This window comes from Panicum virgatum, chromosome 4K, assembly GCF_016808335.1.
Source record: "Panicum virgatum strain AP13 chromosome 4K, P.virgatum_v5, whole genome shotgun sequence".
Taxonomy (NCBI): domain Eukaryota; kingdom Viridiplantae; phylum Streptophyta; class Magnoliopsida; order Poales; family Poaceae; genus Panicum; species Panicum virgatum.
Window position 1 is genome coordinate 11,394,030 of NC_053139.1, and position 23,691 is coordinate 11,417,720.

The 23,691-nt window shown below is 46.9% G+C and overlaps 2 protein-coding genes and 1 pseudogene across 2 annotated transcripts; 1 reads left to right on the plus strand and 2 right to left on the minus strand.

Moving 5' to 3' along the window:
• Positions 1-6,659: 6,659 nt before the first annotated feature.
• LOC120703103 (indole-3-glycerol phosphate lyase, chloroplastic-like) lies at positions 6,660-8,863 on the minus strand. Its single transcript, XM_039987117.1, has 7 exons — positions 8,412-8,863; positions 8,163-8,309; positions 7,816-8,067; positions 7,603-7,680; positions 7,418-7,495; positions 7,250-7,309; positions 6,660-7,138 (listed from the first exon to the last, which is right to left on the minus strand). Exons 1-7 carry the CDS (start codon positions 8,670-8,672, stop codon positions 6,971-6,973), a joined length of 1,044 nt encoding a protein of 347 aa, XP_039843051.1. The 5' UTR covers positions 8,673-8,863; the 3' UTR covers positions 6,660-6,970.
• A 3,741-nt stretch (positions 8,864-12,604) lies between these two features.
• Positions 12,605-13,888, minus strand: LOC120703106 (indole-3-glycerol phosphate lyase, chloroplastic-like). The gene is made up of 5 exons (XM_039987120.1): positions 13,463-13,888; positions 13,264-13,341; positions 13,075-13,152; positions 12,918-12,977; positions 12,605-12,817 (listed from the first exon to the last, which is right to left on the minus strand). The coding sequence occupies exons 1-5, from the start codon at positions 13,658-13,660 to the stop codon at positions 12,683-12,685; spliced, it is 549 nt and encodes a 182-aa protein (XP_039843054.1). The 5' UTR covers positions 13,661-13,888; the 3' UTR covers positions 12,605-12,682.
• A 4,141-nt stretch (positions 13,889-18,029) lies between these two features.
• On the plus strand, positions 18,030-20,438 carry LOC120703105 (annotated as a pseudogene).
• The last annotated feature ends 3,253 nt before the right edge of the window (positions 20,439-23,691 follow it).

Below are 23,691 nucleotides of genomic sequence, written 5' to 3' on the forward strand. Positions count from 1 at the left end.
CTCAGCGCAGACACACCCAATGCAACCAGTTGTTGCGAGCACAACTCTGCTAGTCTTGAAACCACCCTGCATCACCTCTTACCGCTCGCGCGCTTGATGACCAGCTCTCAACCCGGCAAGTAAAGGCACATCGCAGGGTCGTCTTTCCTAACTACTCGGTCAACTCGGCAACTTCTTGGATTGCGGAATCAAACACAAACACATGCAAATTTATTTACATACAAAATAAATATTATTTATTGGCCATCTACTGACCATTTTCCTAGCTCCTACAGCTACAGGTTGAGGTCGGCCGCCACGCACTCCGCGATCGGCCGGGCGTCGATGAGGTAGTCAGACTAGGGAAGGTCCGAGGTGTCTGGCGCCATCCCGTCACCCACCGGCTCCAAGTCGGCCTCCGAGTAGTGGGACTTCACAAGTCCCAGGGTGTACTAGGACGCATCCTCGGCAGCCTTCCTGGCGAAGACCTCCAGCTGCCCGCATGCCGCCAGCTCCTCTGCCGCGGCCGCGCCTTCAGGCTCAAAGGCGGTGAGGACGGCATTCACCTTGCCGGTGAGCCACCCTAGGGCCGCGACCGCCTCAGCCAGCTGGGCCTCCGCACCTGCCAGCAAGGTCTCACGTCAAATCCACGTGAACTCATTGCAAAGGAAAACTGGGTGGTTTCCGAACCAAACTTCCGCACGCTTGGCGCTCCAGGCGGAGTTTGCCCTCGGTGGCATGGAGGAGACATGGCCACCTCGACCCTGCGGGTCTCATCAGTGGACTCCTCTACCTTCCTCTTCCTGTGAAGCCAGAATTTCCGCATCAGCAAGACGCAATTCAAGATTCAAAGCAAAACAACAAGGTTCGCAACTGCAGCTTTACTCACCCTCCGTTGCTGCGCGCTACGAAGGACGTCTTCAACTGTGCGGCGGGCGGTTGCGACCGGGGCACGAGTAGAGGAAACCCGATGCCTCCCATGCGCGTCAGCCCCAGCGCCGCCTCTCCCTCTGCACGCTTGGCGCCAGCGCTGGTGCCCTCACTCGACAACTCGGGGGCGTCCTCCGCCCTAGGCTCTTCGCTGCCCAACCTCGAGGCGGCGGCGGGCCCCGCTTGGGCAGGGCACCCCTCATGCTGGCCTTGGAGGCCGAGATCTTGCGGATGGCCCGCCTCCTCCTCTGCGGTCCCGATGCGGTCGGGTTAGGAGGGGCACTGGCTCCCACAACTTCAACATCCGACTTGCCCCCAATGGACGAGTCGGCCGATGCTTCCAGATCGGCCGCCTCTGGCTCCTTCAGATTGGTCGGGTCAGCAGCGTCCTTCCCTGCATCCCCCTCTGGCAAGGGAGTAGGGGACCAGAATTCTTGGACTTTGGCCTGCAAGCACGAAGATATTCCGAGTTGATTACAACCCAACGGGTGCGCTGCATACGGAAAGCAGGGCCAAAAACTACTTCAAGGCAAAAACAGAACTACTCGGAACAAAAAGCAGAACAATACATAAAGGAGAAGAAGACTTACGGCTCTGGTCGGCCGCTTCAAGCAATGTGCCTTCGGGCACCCTCTGTCACGGATCGCCCCCGGCATCATGCGGGCGACCCGGTTCGAAGCTTCTTCCCGGGGGACCTTTCGGTTCTGCCCCCGGGTTGGGTCCTGGCAACCCCAGTTCTCGAAGTCGGGGTGCACCCTGTCCTGAATCTGCTGCACTAGCCGCTTGCTAAAGGACAGGGCCACCATGGCACCTGCCAGCCCCTGGGCCAACAGGCCGGCGATCTCATCGAGGAGGAGATTCACTTGGATCATCTCCTCCTCAGTCAGCAGCTCCTCCAAGCACGCGCGGGACTCCGGTGCGCGGCCGGTGCGAGCGGGGAGACAGGGAGCTGGGTTCGACACCATGAACCACTCCTTCTCCCATCCCTTGTTGCTGTCACAGAGCTCCAGGGCCAGATACGATCGACCCTGGCGCAGAGAGAAGGCGGCACAGCCCACCACGTTACGGTGGGCGGCGGACGGGTACCCTCTCAGATGGTACAGGGCCCGCCACAGGTTGAAGTGCGGGGCGATTCCCAGGAACGCCTCGTACAGGTGAATAGAGATCGCGATCTGCGTGATGGAGTTTGGCTTGAGATGCGTTACCTCAAGCCCGTAGAAGAAAAGCAGCTCACGGAAGAAGGTCCCCACGGGGAAGGCGAAGCCCTTCTCATAGAAGGACCGGAAGACCACCGTCTCCGTCCAGTCCTCCGTCAGGAAGTCCTCCCCGTAGCAGCACTTCCGCCCCGAGATTGCCTTCTCGGGGAGGAGGCCGCGCTCCACCAGGTCCTGGATATCCTCCTCTCGATGGGTGCTCGGCACCCATGCCCTCGAGGGTGGCGGCACGTCGCCAGCGCTCCCTGACGTGGAGGAGGAAGACATCGGCGAAGGACAGGCCATTCCGAACGGCGGCAAGTGGATCAGATTTACAGAGGAGTGGAGAGGGCGACTGATGGCGAGAAGGCAAGAAGGCGAGGACAGGAAGGCCAGGGAACGGGTAGCCCCCGCGGGCCGGGCCCTTCCCCTCTTAAAGAGGATCAGACGTGCGTGCAACGGCAACCCCGAAGATTGCGCGGAATTCGAATCGACTTTCCAGAAACAGCCCGAGTCATACTCGGCAAGGAGCAGGCCCCCAACGGTAACTTTCTGCCCATTGCAGTGAAGACCAATGGTAAAAATACAAACTACTTGGGCACCGCGACCACTCTGCGTGTCTCCGTGACTCCACCAGCCACCCTGCTCGGGGGCTTGGCGCCACTGCCACTCGGCGTGTCTCCGCGACTCCGCTAGCGACCCTGCTCGGCAGCTGGGCGCCGCTACCACTCGGCGTGTCTCCGCGACTCCGCCAGCCACCCTGCTCGGGGGCTGGGCGTCGCTACCACTCGGCGTGTCTCCGGGACTCCGCCAGCTACCCTGCTCGGGGGCTGGGCGCCGCTACCACTCGGCGTGTCTCCGGGACTCCGCCAGCTACCCTGCTCGGGGGCTGGGCGCCGCTACCACTCGGCGTGTCTCCGCGACTCCGCCAGCTACCCTGCTCTAGGGCTGGGCGCCGCTACCACTTGGCGTGTCTCCGTGACTCCGCCAGCGACCCTGCTCGGGGGGCTTGGCGCTGTGACTCCAGGGTCAGGTGGACCTGGTCTGATGAATGACCGGGAAAATGACAAGGCAGCATGACGTACTGAGTGCTCAGGCAGCTCGGGAGTTCAGACAGACAAGACTTCTTTATTGACCCTCGAAAAGCTTCTTCGAAACCTTCCGAGGCTTGGGAGCTGCACCCAACAGGTGCGCCCAGGGGCGCATCCCATTGAAAACTAAAGGGAGTCAGAAATCATCATGAGTCTCGAAGAACTTCGCACAAGTCAACCATCAAGATTCGGCTCAAGCTCTTCAGCACTCGGGGGCTTGACGGAGGTACATCCGGGTACCTCCCAACCACTAGTTATCTCCCGACTGGGTACCTACTCGGCCAGGACCACTCTGCACGACTACCCGACGGACAGGCACTCGCCTGGACGTCGGAAGGTTCCTCCGAGGATCAGGATCAAGGCGCGGATATGAATTCCGGATATCTAGGGATCTAAATAGACCTGATTCCATGTAACACCCCGAGTAGATATCCTCCCTTACTTGTAACCCACGGCACCTGGCCTATAAAGGCATCGTGAGGAGACCCATAGAATGCATTAATCCATCTCTCATCGTCAAGCTCATACAATACACACAACACAGGACGTAGGGTATTACGCTTCCGAGCGGCCCGAACCTGTCTAAACCCTAGCGTCATCTCGCAACCATCTAGTTATTGGCTCCAGAATTCCCCCTTCACCTACAAATCTACCGCCGGGCGTACCCTTGGTGGACTTGCCGGATAAGCAATCCGACAGGCGGTCACCGGGGCGCGCCGGGGGCAGGGTGGGGCGCGACGCTCCGGGGGCGGGGGAGGGGAGGGGGCCGTGGCCGGGCTGAGCTCCTCCTCCTCCGGCGGCACGGCGGCGTGGAGGCGGCGGCACGGCGGCGTGCGTGCGGGTGTGGGTGTGTGAGTGAGTTGTGTGTGTGGGCGTGGAGGCGTGCGCACGGCTAAGGGTTTGGGGGGGGCAGTGTGTTTGTCGAGTGCCAGATCTGGGCACTCGGCAAAGGCAAAGTCACGACCGCTTTGCCGAGTGCCCTGGTCTGGGCACTCGGCAAAGGCAAAGGCAATAGACCTCATTTCAAATTCCTTTCAATTCAAAATTTATTTAAACATATTTCTTTGAATATAATTCAACATTTCATTACCAAACTTATATTTCACAAATATATCAAGCTTCAACAAAAAATATTATATTGTTTCAATGAATTTAGCTATATTTCAATTTGTATGAACTAATTCTCTACATTTGACAAAAAAAATAAAAAAATATGAATTTTTTTTGAAAAATAACCAAAATTTAACATAAACAAATTTATGAGGTCTATTGCGTATATAAAAAATTTAACATACTTTAGCCAAAACATTTCCATTATTTCATGCAGTATAAGTTCAAATTCAATTTACATAGTAGTAAAAAAAATTAATATTATCAAATGGGCTAAAAAATAATTAATATTTAGCATAAACCAATCAATCATGACCATTGCCTACACAAAAAGTTTTGAAGTCATATCTCAATTTGATGGTCCGTTGGACTCAAAAACTTAACGGACTCATTCACATATCTCTGGAACTTCTTCGGAATTCCTCATCCTGTAACCAATGTATGTGATAACTTTTGCGCAATCTTCTCAATTTTGTTCCACAGCCTCGACTTATGATATCATGCTTTCACTACAAATTTCATAATTTTCAGACTTCGTTTGAGTTTTATAGAATTTAAAATCTATTCAGCCACAAATTCGTTACTATGTTTCCTGAATAAGATGTTTGATTTTTTGTTTAAATTCTTGGAAAAAGCCTCAAATTTGACCCAATAACATGAATATAATTTTTCCATTAATTATCCACAAATCACACAACATTTTGCAGTTCAAATTTGAATTATCCACAAAATATTCTTTCAATGAAATAAATAATCTAAATATAGTAAACATAAAGGATAATTTGCCAAATTTAAATATGATGTCCTTCACATAGTATGAGAACAGAAGAAAAAGTTTGGAGGTTGTTGGAAAAAGTTTTTGTCTTTATTTGCCGAGTGCCAAAGCAGACACTCGGCACAATTTACTAAATGCCGAGTGCCTGGTCTATTACACTTGGCATTCTAAGCCCTTTGCCGAGTGCCCCTATCTTGTCACCTAGCTGGCACTCGGCAAACAATAACGATCGTTGCAAAATGGGAACGTTTGTGGCATCGGAGTAACGGTCATGGGAACAGGCGTGTGCGGTGCACGTGACAGTGTTTGCCGAGTGTCAACTGTGGGGCACTAGGCAAAGAGCTGTTTGCCGAGTGTCCCCTTATCGGCACTCGGTAAACAAAAACGGCCGTGAAGGCCACCCCACCGTAACGGTCGTCTACGAGCGTGTGCGGTGCACGTGACGCTCTTTGCCGAGTGTCTTTTTCAGACACTCCGCAAAGATGGGCTTTGCTGAGTGCCCGCAGGCCAGCACTCAGCAAATAGCGGCTTTGCCGAGTGCCAACTGGCCGGCACTCGGCAAAGATTTATTCCGCTGAGTGCCAGTTGTTCACCGAGTGCTTTTTGGTGGGCACTCGACAAATAATTCATTTGCCGGGTGCTCGAGATTCTGCACTCGGTAAAGAACCTGGCACTCGGCATACGTGGGTTTTCCGGTAGTGACAAGTAGCAAAAATATGTGCTGAATTGCAGCCACACGACCACACGTTACAAGTCACAAGTCACGCGGAAATACGTTTGAACACCGTTTCATCGGATACTCCGGGTATATGTCCGGATACTCTGGAGGTAGCCACTTGTTGCATTGGAATTCTGAATCGCTAATTCCAATACTATATATATACGTATCATTGGTGGACGGTGACTTTTCAGCAGAAAGCAAGCAGGCATGTCCACAATTTGCAGCGACAAGATCCGATCCAAAGGCATGGCTGTCAGGTAGGCTCAGCTAGAGATGAAAACGGTTCGGACATGGACGGATATCACTGATATCGTATTTGTTTTCATATTTGTGTTCGAATACAGAGTCAGATACAGATATTGTTAGTTTTTGTCGGATAAGATTGTAATGGATATCGACATCATAAAAATGTAACTTTTGAACATTCGGATATGGATCAGTTACGGATAGTAGATACTCGGAATCGGATACGGACGGATAAAAACACTTCCAGACCGGATCAAATTCGAATATGGTCGGGAAATATCCGTACCATTTTCATCCCTAGGCTCAGCAGATGATCCCAGGGTTGCCTGCTGCATGCTCGAGCAACACGTGCATGCACATGTGCTGGCCGTGCGCAATCTTTTCCAAACCGATGCAGTGCAGCAGTGGCAGGTAACTCCCTGGAAGAAGCGCGCTGTGTTGAAGACGATGATGACTCGAGAGAGCTAGCGAGAGGCTGATCACTGATAGATGCTGCCGTGCTGTTTCTCCCGGCCCGTTCGCGTGGGAAGTGGGAATCTCAGCGGGTATATATATTTAATTTCAAGCAAAGCCCATGATGATCATGATGCAGATAAAGATATACTCTACTACCCTAATTCCTGAACTTTCAATCTTTATTAAATATAAGCAAGCAACCTCACGATAGCACGAAATAAAGAGGGACGTACGGTTTGAGCTTAACTGACGGCTCGTTCTCATCTCGGGTCATCGATCATCTTCAACCCAGTGCCTTACACAGTGATCTGAGGGCTCGAGGCACGGTCGAAGCGAACGGTTGCTACCCAAACTAAATAAACATATATGCATACAAACAAAGGAAAATTAAAAGATCCTTTTTCTACTAGAGATGGACTGACGGCTGCCTAACGACGAACGAGAAGAGCCCTTCAGGTTACTGTAATTATTAATTATCTGGCCCTCTAGTACTAGTCTGGCTTCGTGGCAATGCGTTCTTCATGCTCCTAGCATAATCCTCCAGCCGTTTCAGCCCTTCTTGTGAAGATATTGCCTCACCCAACTGTCTCACCATTGCACTGCCAATTATCACCCCATCAGCTCCCCACTCCGCAATCTGTTCAGCAAATGCGAAAAGGTTGCGTTAAATAAACTTGACCAAGAAATTAGCCAATGCTAATTAATGAGTAAATTAAACCAGATGATGTGATATGGTAACTTCTCCTACCTGCTTTACGTGCTCAGGTTTCGATATGCCAAATCCAACAGCCACAGGTTTGTTAGTGACCTGCAAAGAAAAATAAAACAAGTTCAGTGTGTGATCAGCGAAAGTGTTGTCTAATAAAACAAAAAAAAATAGACTTTACATATTTCCTTCCGTAAAATATATGTATACCTTTTTAACCTCTTGAATGAGAGATTCGACACGTGTGCTCACATTTGCGCGGGGACCTGTAACGCCATTGACGCTCACCTGTAGGTGACGAATGAATTGAACAAGGGGATGTTATGAGCAAATTCAGCACAGGAGCTAATAAACTATCAAGAAACAATTATGGTTTTAAACGGGCATGCACTCACAAGGTAAATAAAACCTTCTGAAGCTCTTGTGATTTCCTTCATCCTCTCTTCCGGCGTAGCTGGTGTTGTGAGCAGCACCTACATGCATGCAGCCATTGTTCAGAAGATCAGTACGTCGACAAAATTGAAGCTTTCTTGGTCTCGGTCTCAGCATGGTGATGGCAAAAATGAAGAATAGGAATAAAAAGTCAGATGGATGTCGAATGGACCTACCAGCTCGAGGTTGTTCTTCATGGCTTCACTCCTGAGGGAACAAGTGCCAGCATAAGGGAGGTCGGGGACTATCAGACCATCTACACCGGCTTCTTTGGCGGCAGCAGTGAATTCAGCCAGCCCCCACCGGATGATGGGGTTGATGTAGGAGAAGAGCACCACCGGGCACGACAGCTCCGGCGTCACCTCCTTGAGCATCGCCAGCACACCGTCTGTCGTCGTGCCGCTCGCCAGCGCGCGCGCCGCCGATGCCTAAATTTCATTTGCACAAGGTGTGAGGCAAAGCTCGAGCGCGCCCTCGCTCGCATGCGTGGGGAGGGATCACATCGCTTGCTATGTAGGCCTACCTGGATGACGGGCCCATCGGCGTAAGGGTCGGAGAAGGGCATGCCGAGCTCGATGACATCGGCGCCGCAGGCGTCCAGGAGCCGCAACGCCTCCGCCGTCGTGGCCAGGTCGGGGTCGCCGGCGGTGATGTACGGGATGAACGCCGTCTGCGATCACGCACGGCACACCGTCCCGAAGCTCATTAAGAATCCGTACACGCAAGCTGAGGCTCTAATCTATGTACGATAGGAGTGAAAGCACATATATACCTTGCCCTGCGCCTTGATCCTGGACATGGTCTGCGACACCGACAGGCACCGCTTGCCCGCGGGTTTGGCCGGCGTCGGGGCAGGCCGCGGAGCCACCGCGGCGACTGCCCTGATGATCGCCGCAGCCTTCCTCCGCCCAGCTGGCATCTTCGCAACCGACGCCGCCCGCGTCGTGATGAGCGACGATGGCTGGTGAACTGCCGGGGGAAAAGTCGAGTTGGAGGTCAACGACGCAGCTTTGATCTTGATCGTGAAAGCCATGTCGCTAGTTACTATGTGGCACGGGACTGTCGGTCTCGCTTGATCGATCGATGATGGGAACCCAATCCGCTCGCGTGTGGGGAGGAGCCGAGCAGGAACAGGTCACCGTGGCTTGCTTGTTTCTAGTATAGTAGCGGGGGTGCTGTGGCGGGCTTGTTTCTCGAACGCTAGAAAGCTCGGGGTTCCGTGCAGTGGTTGTGGGAGGATGCGATGCTTCTCGCCACGTTATATAGGGCAGGTGCCAGTCGTCAGCGACGCGGCCGCATATTACTATATTTGCGAGCAAAAACCATGTGGTGCTTTGCTGGTCGCGCATCACATGGTTTTAATTTGTCCGGTGCATATTTAAATTTCAATAATGCTTGCTTGTGCACGTTTTTGTGGAGATAAAACGGGAGAGGGGCTACTGCCTACTGGGCTAGAATGAAAAAAAAACTTTACAGCTCGATGACTAGATCGTTTGAAGATTGCTACCATTGCATCATCATTTATGATCAAAATTAGATATATTTCACTCTATTTTTTTTGGAGATATAGAGCAATCTGTATAGTGCAACTGGAACAATTGTTCCACATTCATAATAAAATAATTCTAACACAATTAAAAAATACTTAGATATAAAATCATCCAACCACATTTAAGTATAACATTTGCCTTAAATATTTTGTCACAGGCAGGTACATGAACAAGGACACATTTGGTGGAATTAATGTAGTTCAGTCATTTTCATGGGTCCTCCTTCCTCATTTAACTTCGAGCCTCACATGTGGAACCATCTATGAGGGGTAAGAAAGACTAAATCTAGGTAGAAATTGTATCTCAAAGTTTCATCCTTTATAGCATAGATATTTGTCGTAAATTGTCATCGTAAGATGGGAGTCTGCACATCGAATAATGAAACTATGGCGCATGGGCCTAACGTTTGGCATGACCATAGATTAATTATATTCTTAGGGTTGGTGCCAATCGGGGCGGGAAATGATTTGTCACAAATTGATTTTAAAAATCAGCGAATCTTGGGCACATGCCAGTAGTCGAAATGAAGCAGATGACCAGGTCGGTGGCATCATTTGCAATCTACAGTAATACATCGTCCTCTTTGCTTGTGTTTTAATATTCCAGCACAAACTAGCCATTAGCCACCCAAAAGCAGCTTAAGCCGGTCATGTCAGAAATGAGGCACATGCATGCCGATGACATTTTAATTGAATGCTCACCTGATCAGATGCAGTAATATTAAAAAGTCGAGACAAGTCTACTTCTCTTTTGTCAACACATGTAAAATGCTTATGCTTATAATTTTGTACTAGCTAAATCGTCGGTGTCAGCCACATGGCACAAGCTGCGTTCAAATCTCCCAACGGAAAGATGCTCGAGTACAATTTAATTGAGTTGCCAATAAAAACATTTGTAAACTATTAGTTGGCATATATACCTTAATTTTTAGGGACGCGAGCAGCGTTCAAATGTCCCAAAGAAATATGCTCGAGTACACTTTAATTGAGTTGCCAATAGAAATTTTTATAAACTCTCAGTTGGCGTACTTTAATTTCCAGGGACTGCGTGTTTGGCACAGTTTCGGCTTGGATTTTTTTGTATTGTTAAGATTCTATCTAGAAAAAACATTGTTATAGGTCCACAAAAATTATCTTATTATTTGATGCAAGGAGATGGCATGCGTATACACGCACTCCGTCTGATTCTAATAATTTTTTGGCGCCGCGTAAACAAATTCTTCATTGTGTTCTTAGCGAGTTTCGTTTTTGCCAATCTGATATATACAGATAAATTTTTGCCATCAGAAAATTGCATTCAGACTATCACAAGGATCCTTCTACATTTTTATAAAAAATAAAAGCATAGATTTTTGGTCTGAGCTTAGCTGGCTAGCTCGCTTTCTCGGATCAGGAAGCTCGATCATCAAATGAAACACCAGTGGAACTTGAAAGAAAGCATTCGATCCTCCCTGCCAATCGAGCTCAAACGAGGCAGCAGGATGTGAAGGATCGGGTTCTCCATGCGGTGTGGTGGTGCCGGTGGCACGCATGCGCACGTGTTCCTTGTGCACAGTTCATTATATCACATTCCGATTTTATTCGGGTCCTCTCCCTGGAACTAAATGCTAGCCGTTGATTCCTCTCTAATAGCTTTTGGCCGAGAAGAAAACATATCCCATTTAGAACATGCAGGATAGTTAGGGTAGATATAACCGGTACTACTATATAGACTTAAATTTTCCAAAGATCTAAATTGGATTGGATCTAATTTTTTTTGTAATCGCAGATGCGGGTAATTAAGATATAGAGGGTTATTTCAAGCTAATTCTTTGTAATAGCATAGGTTGATAAAATTTTAGAAACAAAGTAAATCCAGCTGCTATTATTATCAATATAGCATTACCAATTATATATATTGTTTGACGGCTAGATATTTTGCTTTTGAGAATTTGTAAAATTATTCCTCTCTATTTTAGGACCTCCACGTAAAATTCTAGAAGGCTTCATCAGGTGGAGGCTTTAAAAGAAGTCTCCACTTAGTAATAGTTGGGGTGTGTGTGTGTGACTGTGTGTGTGTTGGTCCACCGATTGTTTCCCATTCTCAGTATATATTTCATTCCAAGCCCGTGGTATGGTAATACCAAGCTATACAAATCCTCCTTCAACCCCAACAGCAGCACTTCACGAAAGAGGTCAAGCCTAACTGACAAGCGAGGACTGGTATTGGATTAATAAGGATGGTGCGCTGTGTGCATGCGTACATGTTGAGGGCTTGATCAAGTCACGGTACGGTACGTAGCAGCTTCAACTAGCTAGTGACCACATATGGAAATTGAGATGCCCGTGGGGCTAGGACCTTGTGATGAGTGATTGAACAACACAGTGTGCGTGTGATGTTTCTCTTGGTTGGTGTCGATGCAGGTGATAGGTGGAGACTGAACATGCGGCGACGTGTGAAGAATGAAGATATGATGCCACGCCGATGGACTGAGAGCGGTGAAGGGTGGATCAAGACTTGCGTTCGAGGGATTTGAGATCGTGCGGTGTATGTCTACTGTACCTGACGACACAGCGAGAGAACGTTGGTGGACGGTTTCTTGGTTAAGCCACAAAACCAAGATCCCGGACGTTCGTTGCGGCGGACGTGGCTGAAGACGGGGACAATTGTCGATCGCGAGAAGATTCCGGATCGTCGTGCGGCGAGATCACGGGACGCCATGGTGCTAGATGGAAGGATCGCGGACATCGAGATTGTTTGCCGTGGAGGATGATATTGAGTGATACGCGCCGATTACGTTAATTTGATTTACGTAATGGCAAATTTGTAATTTAGGTAGTGCCACCCTATGGGTTATAAATATGTGGCACCTAGGATTGAGGGGCATGCGTTTTAGGGTTTTTGGGCGTTTGCTACAGTAGCCGCCGTGAACAGTTCCGCGCTACAGTAGCCGCCTCCCTGAAGCTCTTCTTGCGTGCACTCCTCTCTCCAGTCTAGCCTAGGGTTTAATTCCTAGTGAGGGATTTTTGTTGATCTCTCTAATCAAGAGAGGGAGGACGATCGGGCGGAGGCTAGATGCAATTTTGTAAGAACAAGTACTTGGTTTAATACTTTATCATTAAGTATTGTTCTTCGTTTCATTGCATCGTGCTTATTTGTTCTTCGTCAGGTTTATCGTCGGTTTCAATCTATGTTTCTTGATCCGCATTTTATACTTAATTTCCTTGCATAATATTTTGAGAATAGATTTCTAGTGATCTTGTGAACCTATGTTTCGAGTTTCCTCGCGTTTGGATCTAATTTGCTAAAGTTCTTGAAATTTGGGAGTTTGATCTGTTTGCTTCCGTGCGAAATTATTTTGAGTTGCTCCCATTCACCCCCCCTCTGGTCGCATTTTCCGGTCCTACAGAAATTTTGTTGCATTTGCCTAAGACGATCGACCACCAAAGCCGAAAGGCAGCTTCAGTATTAGTGGTGCTTCCCTTTTACAGATCGTGTAGTATACATTTATATTTCATGGTAATGCATTCTTCATGCTCATGGTGTAATCCTCTAGCCGTTTTAGACCTTCTTTGGGAGATGCTGCTTCGCCTAACTGTTTCACCATTGCACTGCCGATGATAACTCCATCAGCTCCCCACTCCGCAATCTGTCCAGCGGAAAAAGGTGAGTAAATTTGGTCACGATAAAATTAGCCATTGCTTAATGAGTAAATCAGCGCTAATGTGATTGTAACTTCGTTCTCTTACCTGCTTTACATGCTCAGGTCTTGATATGCCAAATCCAACAGCCACGGGTTTGTCAGTGACCTGCAACGAACAATGCAACGGCTCAGTGCTTGGCAGAAGTGTTGGCTAATGAAAAAGGGGCGGACTTTACATATCTCCATTTAAAATATATGTATACCTGTTTAACCTCTTGAATGAGAGATTCGACACGTGTGCTCACGTTTGCGCGGGGACCTGTAACGCCATCGACATTCACCTGCAACGATTGAGTAGGACCAGGAAATGTTATCATCAAATTCAGACATGGGAACTCAAACTTTCAAGAAACAATTGCGGTTTCATATATATGGACACGGCATGCACTTACAAGATAAATAAAACCTTCAGAAGCTCTTGTGATTTCCTTCATCCGCTCTTCCGGTGTAGATGGTGTTGTGAGCAGCACCTGCGTGCAGCCATTGTTCAGGTCAGTCAACAAAATTAAAGCTTCCTTGGTCTCAGTCTCATTATCGCGATGGCAAAGGTAGAAAAGGAATAAAAAATTGATGGATGGCGAATGGACCTACCAGCTCGAGGTTGTTCTTCATGGCTTCACTCCTGAGGTCATAGGTGGCAGCATAAGGGAGGTTGGGGACTATCAGACCGTCTACACCGGCTTCTTTGGCGGCGGCGGTGAAGTCAGCCAGCCCCCACCGGACGATGGGGTTGAAATAGGAGAAGAGCACCACCGGGCACGACAGCTCCCGCTTCACCTCCTTGAGCATCGATGGGTAGGTGGCTAGTGGCTAGGTGGCACGGGATTGTCTCGCTTGATCGATCGATGGGTTGAAGCTTATCTCCGCTCGTGTGTGGGGAGGAGCCGAGCAGGAGCAGGTCGATCACCGTGGCGCTGGTTTCTACTAGCGGCGGTGCTATTGTGTTTCTTGAACTAACGCTGGAAACTTTGGAGGTCCGTCCAGTGGTGGTGGGAGGATGAGATGCTTCTGCCCACGTTTATACAGCTGCAGCTAGCAAAGTGACGCCCGGGGAAGGTGCCAGTCATCAACGACGACGCGGCGGCATGCATGGGGCGCGACACGATTGGGATGATGCGCTTCCGCATCGATCGAGCATCTTATTATATCCATGTGGAAAAAAACGTGTGTGGATGCATGATTCTGTCCGGGCACATATTTAAATCACAGCCGAGACCGAATGCTTGCTTGTGCGAGTTTTGGTGAAGATTGATACCATTGCACTCTTTGTGATCAAAATTAGATAAATTTTTAGAACATTTTTTGGAGACACAGAACAATTTTTATTGTATAACTGGAACAATAATTGTTCCACATTCACAATATAATTATATAATTATTCTAACATAACAAAAAACCATATTTAAGTATAGTCTTCGTCTTAAATATATCATCATAACAAACCTAATAGTATAATTAAAATATAGACCCCTGTCATTCCGCTCTTTCCAAATATGCCAAGAAACCAGCGTGAAATAAAGTGAAGTCGAGGCCGGCCCTTACCCTGTTTTGTATTCAAGCCTGCACGAAATCAAGCGTTTGGACGGGAAGTACTCCCCCCAGATTCAGGCCCACAGGACGGTTATATCTGCACATACTTTAGGACGGGAACCAGACTAGCGGACCATCTGGCGCATTCAGCGGCCTTTTCTGCGATGCTCTTGCCTGCAATGGCGCCTGTGGCTACTATCAGATCCCGGTACACTTGCGGGTACGTGCAATGAAAACATGGGCATTTGGTGGAATTATTTTGCTTCAGTCATTTTCTTGGGTTCTCCTTTCTCGTTAAACATCGAGCCTCATATGTGGACCCATGAATCTATGTGGGGGTAAGGAAGAGTAAATCTATGAAGAAATTGTATGTCAAAGTTTCATCCTTAATAGTATAGATGTTATCGGTTTGTCGTAAATTTTCATAGTAAGATGGGAGTCTGTGCCCATCACCGCTATCTGTGGTAGTGCTGAAGAATACTGAGAGCTGCAACATCTGAACACTTGTGTGTTCTCGTATAAAGAAAAGAATTAAAAAAACTTCTGAAAAGGCCAGCACCGCCATCAGCATTGTTTACCGAAGAATGTAGCAACTATCACATCAAAAACAAGAATATAGCTAATGATTCTTTCTCCACGAACACAGAATGCAGCTTCTCGTGATAAGCATTGCATTGGTTGCTGTTGTAACAAGCATGCTACCGTACGGTGCTCATTTGTTAAATCATATCTAAAGTGTCGCCGCACGCCTTAAATATGCAGGATCTTGCAAATGTACGAATTTCACTACATGGTGAGTTGAGAACAAACCCCAAATATGATTTGTCACATATTGATTTTAGAAATAAATTAGCGAATCTGGGCACATGCCAGCCGAAATGAAGCAGACCATGTCGGTGGCATCTTGTGCAATCTGCAGTAATACATCGTCGTCTTTGCTTATGTTTTAATAATCCAGCACAAACTAGCTTAAGCCAGTCATGTCAGAAATGAGGAACATGCAAGGCATGCCGATGACATTAATTTGAATTGAACGCTCAGCTGATGATAGATCTCCCAAAGGAAAGATGTTCGAGTACACTTTAATTGAGTTGCACTAGTACACAAATGCCCTTTTGTCCCGGTTTCAAACCCCCCCTTTCATCCCTGTTTTTGAACCGAGACAATGAATTCGGGACTAAAGACCCGGATCTTTAGTCCCGATTCCCACAACTGGGACTAAAGGGTCTGGGCGGTAAAACAAAAATATTTACTCCACGTTCAGGAGTCAAACTCGTGACCTCTTGTCTCGCGTATAGGTTTCTTACCATCCCACCTACATAGCTCTGTGACACTAGTTAGGATGCTATCGTTTTAAAACAACCCGTGGAACCCCCTTTAGTCCCTATTGGTAACAAAAACCGAGGAGGGTCCTTTAGTCCTGGTTGATAGCACAAACCCGTGAAACTCCTTTAGTCCCGCCGCCACCATCCTCGCTGCGGTGCGACCTTCCAGTGGCCAGATCCTATGCGCGGCGCGACTGGGTGAAGCGGGAGATGGGGGTGGCGGCGCTAGGTTTTTAGCCGCCCGTGTCACCTATGGAGGAGTGACTTGAGGGCCCGTGGCGAAAAGCTCATTTGACGAGCATCTCTCACCTAAAAGATTTTATGTGACTTTATATGATTTAAAAACTGAAAATAAATTTGTAAATGCCTAGAAATTATTTTACTAATCGGAAAAATACCAAAAATTCACGAAAAATTACTTTATGTTGTCACTTTCTTGGTTAAAACCTAAACTGATGCTTTCAAATATAATTAGACTGTAGACTTAACTACAGGTGATGGAAGGGTCAAAAAAGTAAATGAAACTCATTTTGGAGCCAAATAGCTAAGTTTAAGAGAAAAAAGGTAAAAAACAAAACATAACAATTTTTAGGGCCAAGGAAATAATTCTCTCAATATAAAATGGTGGGCCACTAAAGAATCGGAAAACAGAGAAGAGCCAATTAAATATTTTCCCTTCCTATCTCCCTCTCTCCTACACGTATGGTAATTGATAAGAGATCTTTTACGGTGGTTGTGGATGCTTTTTAATGCCTATGAATGCTTATCGAAATTAGTAGTTCTAATTAAACTTAATTGACGAAGGGTACTACGGTAATCAGTTCAACCACAGCCCCACCACACATCCTCGCCCAAAGCCCACGGATGCGGGACACCGCCTCCCCGCCGCCGCTCTGCTCTCGAGCCCCCACCGTGCCGGCTAGCCCGAACGTACACGCCGGACACCTCCGCACACACGACCGGTCGTCGCAGCACTGCGCCGCAGGTTTGATCGATCGCGAGCTGTGACTTCCTTTGATTCCCTTGGCTCGGTCTTCCCCGCTGACCACCTCATCGTCCGGGAGCATCGAGGCGCCGGAGAACTCGAGGCCCGAATCGTTCTCGTTCACGAGCTTCATGGACAAGCTGGGGGCTACGCGGCTGTCCACTGGTACACATTCATATATACACCTTGGATCACCGTTGTCTCCCTCATGCTATGACGATCTAGGACGTGGGATCATCACGTCAATCGTCTGCTCCTTGGTGCTAGTGATGATCTTGACCATTGGTGGATCGATGCGCTTATGCTTTCAATTCGTTCTGCACAGGCACGGCACCCGGCTGCTCGTCCCCGCCGCGGGCCTGAGCGCGGGCCGGGCAGTGTTCCTCCGCTCCCCGGCGCGCGCCGACAACGGGATCGCGGCCACCGCCGTCGGAATGCTCCAGGGCATGGCGACCATGCTCGCTGGGTCATCCTCGCCACCGACCAGGAAAACGAACAAGCCAACACAATCCACCGACTGGGGAAAGTGCCGCCGGTTGGATGAAGGACAAATCGAAACCCAATTTATCATTAGACTATAGTCCACTAAATCCTCTCTTTCAACTATACTACTCCAAACATTATTCCAACTTATATCAATTTACTATCTTACCCTTGATTAAATAAGGGTGCTTATGGTGCTTATGTGCCCATCAATTTAATAGGCATATGGTGCTTATGTGCCCACCATTAAATATGCATCTGATGCCTATAGGTGCCTCTCTTTTTGCGCCTCTTGATGCTTATTAATTCTGAACTGTCGGATCGAGCCTCATGAGCCAGCCATTTTGCCCCCAACTATTGTGAAAAAGTTGAATTGATAATCATTTTCATTCAATAATCCATAACATGCCTACGAGGGAACAATTAGAAGGATACACATTGTAAAATGAAAGCTCGTGAGCATGCATCTGGGAAAATAATAATAACACGAAAACCCAAAGCAAACGTGAAAGGTGTGTTTGCTTCTGAAAGGGAACAGCAGCTCGCTCACTCGCGGTGCAGAGCAGCAGTCAGCAGAAGTCATCAGTCACCCCTCCGCGAATCTCGTTTCTCATGCGGGGGCAAATGATAAATTCCGAGCTGCATGCCACGCTCTGGCGGTGGCAGGGATGCTCACCGGCCCGATCCCGATCAACAGGAAAGTGCGCACCCTTTTCCGACGCCGAAGCGAGTGTACGCCACGTCAGCGCCCCTCGCTGGCCGCCTTGACCCATCGCATCGCGCTATTTAAAGCAAGCCACGTCTGTGTTCGCCGTCAAGACTCGAGGCAGCCACCACCACCACCACTTCGCTCCTCGCCCGATCATCCTCCCTCTCGTCTCGTGCCCCCTCCTCCCTGACTCCTTCCAGCGTCGCAGGTTGCCTGCACCCGTGCCGCAAGAGCCAGCCGAGAGCAATGGAGGTGGGCGCTAGCATGGCGATGCAGTCACGCGCGCCTCGCGTCGGTGCCGGGGCCGCCGGCGGGCGCCGAAGCGCGTTCCTCGGCCGCGAGAAGCAGGCCCGGGTGGGGAGCCTGCGGGTTGGAGCTGGAAGTGCCGGAGCGGCGGCCGTCGCTGTGCGAGCTCGCGGGACCAACCCCGTCGCCCCGCTGCGCTGCGTCAGGGCATCTCGAGGTGAGCTTTAATTTCTTCCGTCGAATTGATGTGAATTTAAGGACTGGATCGATGGTTCCTTGTCCGTTCAGGGTTTGGTTTTGTGCGATTTAGGAGGTGGTGGGCGTGCGTATGGCATTTGATTTCGTTTAGAAAAGAGTCATTTTGGGTTGTTGATCATCAGTTGGAATAAACGTTGTGGGTTGCTGATGGTTGGCTTTGGCTGGGTCAAATCCACAACCTGGAGACTCAAATTGACTTTCGTTATTCCTCATCTCATGTAGGCAGTGAGAGCTTGCATAACTCAGTTGACGAGGCCCTCTTGTTAAAGGTAAACAAAGTCCTAGTATGAATTAAATCAAATGTGCCACCGTAATTTCCTTGCTTTTAGGCCATGTTTGTGAATTGTGATGTATATTCCACTGTAACTGCAGAGGAAATCCGAAGAAGTTATGTTCCAATTGAATGGGCGGTGCATTTACCTAGTGGGTTAGTTCTGAACTTCTGATACTTCTCTATTGAGTCTTGACCAATTTATATATTGATCTGTCCTCTTCCACTCATCAGGAATTAATGAGTGAGTTCTTACTGCAGGAATGATGGGCTCTGGAAAGAGCACGGTGGGAAAGATATTGGCTGAAGTTCTGGGCTATTCATTCTTTGACAGTGATAAGTTGGTAGAACAAGCAGTTGGCATGCCTTCCGTTGCTCAAATATTTAAGGTTCATAGTGAAGCGTTTTTCAGAGAGAATGAGGTAAATGCTCGCTGAGTTTCTATATATTTTCTTATGTAATTCATTGAACTGTTATTCTCCTTTTACTAATGAAAACCGAAAGCCTTATGGAATGACACTTCCATGTTCCTCTGCTTTCCCATGTTGCAGAGTAATGTCTTGAGGGATTTGTCCTCAATGCAGCAATTTGTCCTCTGTTATTAGGCCAATCAACTGGTACTAGAATAACTTAGTTTTTTCTGGTCTTGTGAATTGAACTTGTTGTTTGTTCTCAGAAAAATAGTAATTATGATTGCTTTCCTTTTTTTAAAAAAAAACAGGAATTACATGAAGAAAGGTCTATCTGTTTGGTTGGATGTACCTTTGGACGCACTTGCAAAACGTATTGCTCAAGTGGGGACTGCTTCTCGTCCTCTCCTAGACCAACCATCTGACGATCCATACACAGCGGTATTTATTTTCATCCTTAAAACTATTATGTTTTAGTTTTGCCATAAGACAGATCCCAACTGTAAGGTTAGTCAGTCACTCAGGCTTCCTGCAAAGACTTGCAATGAAAATACCCTTAGCATTCCATTTACTTGTATCTTACTACGTGTCCTATTGTCTACAATGGTTAAAGTGCACAAAGAGCTGAACTAAGTTTGCTTCAGGCTTTCACGAAACTGAGCATGCTTGCGGAGCAAAGAGGTGAGGCTTATGCGAACGCCGATGCAAGAGTGTCTCTTGAAGGTACTATTCTCGTTCTATCAATTTCTGCCCCCTTCATGATCCTGTTCTATGACATATACTAAGTACCTCATCACACTATGTATTTATTTGTGCAGAGATCGCAGCTAAGCAGGGCCACGGTGATGTTTCTAAGCTGACACCGACTGATATCGCCATCGAGGTATTGTACCATCATTCTTCAATTGACACACTACAACGTGGTCACAGTTCATGTATTTTTGCCCTAATCTGAAACCATTCTGCATTTCAGGCGCTACTCCAGGTTGGAAACTTTGTCAATGAACATCCCACAATCCATAGCCAAGTGGGCGACTTGCAAGTTGATTCACATAGCCGTAGGGTCCAAACCTTGTAGAATTTCGACCATGCGTAGCAGTAGAATACAGCCACTCTAAAGTATTTGTTTGTTCTTCATTCTGAAATCTGGAAAGGGATCATAGAATGAAAGATACCCTACCTGCAAAAGGGTAGACTATACAGCAACTGATGGATGGAGCTAATGAGAGAAGCTCCACGGATGAAAGAGGTTTTTACATGCTGGTTTTCGGCAAGCTTTCTTTGCTCCGCGGAGCCTGTTTATTTCAGAGACAAGAACTTTTACAAAGTTCACATAAAGTTCATGGTAAATTGTTTGTTTTTTCCTTTAAATCTGAGCAAGAAAGCAATGTGTAAGGAGATCATTAAAATCTCTCCGATGTCAACCAGCTATATTTACAAGCACAATAATACTAACAAATGATAGATAAGATTTCCATCCCACCTCATTTCCCATTCCCATCATCCATATCCCACTACCCAAACGCCAAAATTGATTTTATCCTAGTGGAAGGGGAGGGTTTTGGCCTGGAAATGAGTAATGAAACGACATGCCGCTACATGTGGGTGCAGTTTGAGTAATTTGTGTGTGACACTACCTCCATATCTATATACCCATGTTTGTACATTGGATATCCAAGCAATAATGAATCATTAACTTATCAATTCTTTAACTACCGTCTTCCTTGCAGAAATATAAATACGACATCGAGATTACACATGAATAAAATGCTACAGTGGTATCCCGTGCGCTGGCAGATTTATCTATGATATTAAGAAATACAAATAGTGATCCTCCAACCAAAGCGTACCTCTATGAGCCCTCACAAGAAAAGGGGACCTGCTCACTGACCGGCACACAGATTGTATCATCACTGAAGATCATTTTCTAGCGTTAGGGGGAGAATTGAAGTACTATACCGAATGCTAGAAAATCAATTGGGTTGCCACTGACATCCTAAAGGAGGATCCACGTGCCAAAGAAACTGAACGACATGTTCAAAAAATTATTGAATTTAAAAATATTGCATGCAAATTGCCAGACGCATTTACCAACATCAAAGGTGTCACAAAATCATTACCTGTCGCAATAAATGTGCTAAAGAGAATAGTGGTACCAAATAAAATTATTCATCTACCATCTAAAAAAAGAAGTACGACTATTTCTAAAATTGTGACTTCTCGTAAGCGCACCAGGAAACAGAGGAACTAACTCCTATGAATAGGTAAATCCAGCTCAACCTCAAGTTGAGACACCAAGTGGACATACTAAATTCACCTCCCACATCAATTGTGCACCCAAATCCTACTCCCACATCAACAATGCACCCAAATCCTGATGATGAGACATCGGAACACCTTAAGAGTGTTGTATTGACAAATAGTGAACAGTCAAAAGGGGTATAAGGAATTTGCACTAATTATATTGATTCTGGAGAATCATATAATAGAATGACTACAATTGTAGATGCATATTTCATGACATCAATTGCCGACAACCTTTAAAATGCTCCAGATCCTAAATCCATGAGAGAGTGTGAGAAGCGCTTGAACTAGAACAAATGGAAGGAGGCAATCAAGGCGGAATTGGCCTCCCTCACAAAAAGAGATGTATTCTCTCATCAATAATATCTACACATCCGAAAACCTTTTATATGTGTTTCAAATTGGTTTTTACCTGGAAGTGGAATGAGAATATTGAGGCGATGAGATACAAAGCAGGCTCATAGCATAAGAGTTCACATAGAGGCTCGGCATTGATTTCAATGAAATTTACTCTCTAGTATTGAGTGAAATTACTTTCCAATATTTAATATCTCTGATATAAAACCATCTTTCTATGCAGTTGATGGATGTTGTGACTACATACCTTTTATTGGCCACTTGATCCAGATATGTACATGAAGGTTCCCCATGGAGTCTCTATACCGAATTCGATCGCAAAGAGCAACATGTATTGTGTAAAGCTTAAAAGATCATTATACGATCTTAAATAGTCGGGAAGAATGTGGTACAATGAGCTGAGTGAGTACCTTATACAGAAAGGTTATTCCAACAATGATGATTGTCCATGCATCTTCATCAAAAGATCTCCTACGAAAATATGATTGGCAGCACTCAAGATATTGATAATTCCTGCGGTCATCAGAAGATGGAATTTGAGGTGAACGATTTAGGTAAAACCAAATTTTGCGTAGGTTTGCAAATCGAGCACCTTCCGTCTAGAATGCTAGTGCATCAATCTATCTATGTACAAAAGATATTAGAAAAATCAATATGGATAAATCATATCCAACTAAAACCCTATGGTTGTTCAGTCCTTGTACTTGAGAAAGATGCTTTCCAACCACGGGAGGAAGAAAAAGAGATACTGGGTCCAGAATACCCTTACCCAAGTATCATTGCAACACTAATGTACCACTACTAGAAAACGGGCCATCGGTCCAGCCCAAAGGTACCAGGTGCTGTTGCAGCCGGTACCGATGGGGACCATCGGTACCGGCTGCAACAGCAGCTGGTACCTTTGGCCTCGGACCAACCTAATGGAGGACAATTGGCACCGGGTGGTGGTTCCAACCGGTTCCAATGCGTCAGCATAGGCACCGGTTTGAACCACCACCCGGTACCAAATGATGGCGACGCTATAGGAACCGGTTGATGGTAATAACCGGTTCCTATAGTGATGAAACATGGCAGCTGCCAGGAGCTCGGGCCTAAGGCACCGGTTGGTACCTTGACCTGGTGCTATTGATCAAAATTTAGCATCGGGTCAAGGCACCAACCGGTGCCTTTGGCCCGAGCCTATAAATACCTCAGCCCCTCCCCCCCTCAAGCTGCCGTGAACTCACTATTCATGGCAGCTGGGTGAGGTGAGGGGAGGGGAATTTTTGCTTTTTTTTTGAAAAAAAGGTTAGTTATTTTTCTTTATAACTTAGCAATTAATTTTTAGAAACAGTTATTACTTGATTTAGTTTATACATGTGATAATTATTTTATTTGTAGCATCTTATTGTAGTTATATGCGTTATCAATTTATTTGATATTTGAATACTATCAAATTATTGTATTTATATGTTTTATCCATTTATTTGATAAGTGAATAGTATCTATTTATTATAGTTATATGCATTATCAATTATATAAATGTATTGTTATAAATTGGTAGTATGAATGAATTATTTGTACAGTACAATGATGTATATAAATGTATTGTGGACCCAGATGAGTCGGCAAATGGATGTACATGGCCGACCGCCGTTCAAAGGAGTTCATGGATGGCGTGCATGAATTCATAGAAGCGGCCGAGAAACACAAGTATGGAGGTTTCGTTCGTTGTCCATGCAAATTCTGTAAGAATGAGAAGGATTACTCATCATCAAGAACCATCCATAGTCACTTGTTCAATAGTGGTTTCATGCCGAACTACTATGTTTGGACCAAGCATGGCGAAAGAGGAATTATGCTGGATAATAATGTAGAAGAAGAGGACAGGATTCCTGACTTTGCAGCCAATTATAATTCCTTTTTCAATGACACTGCAATGGGTGAGCCTGAAGAAGATACT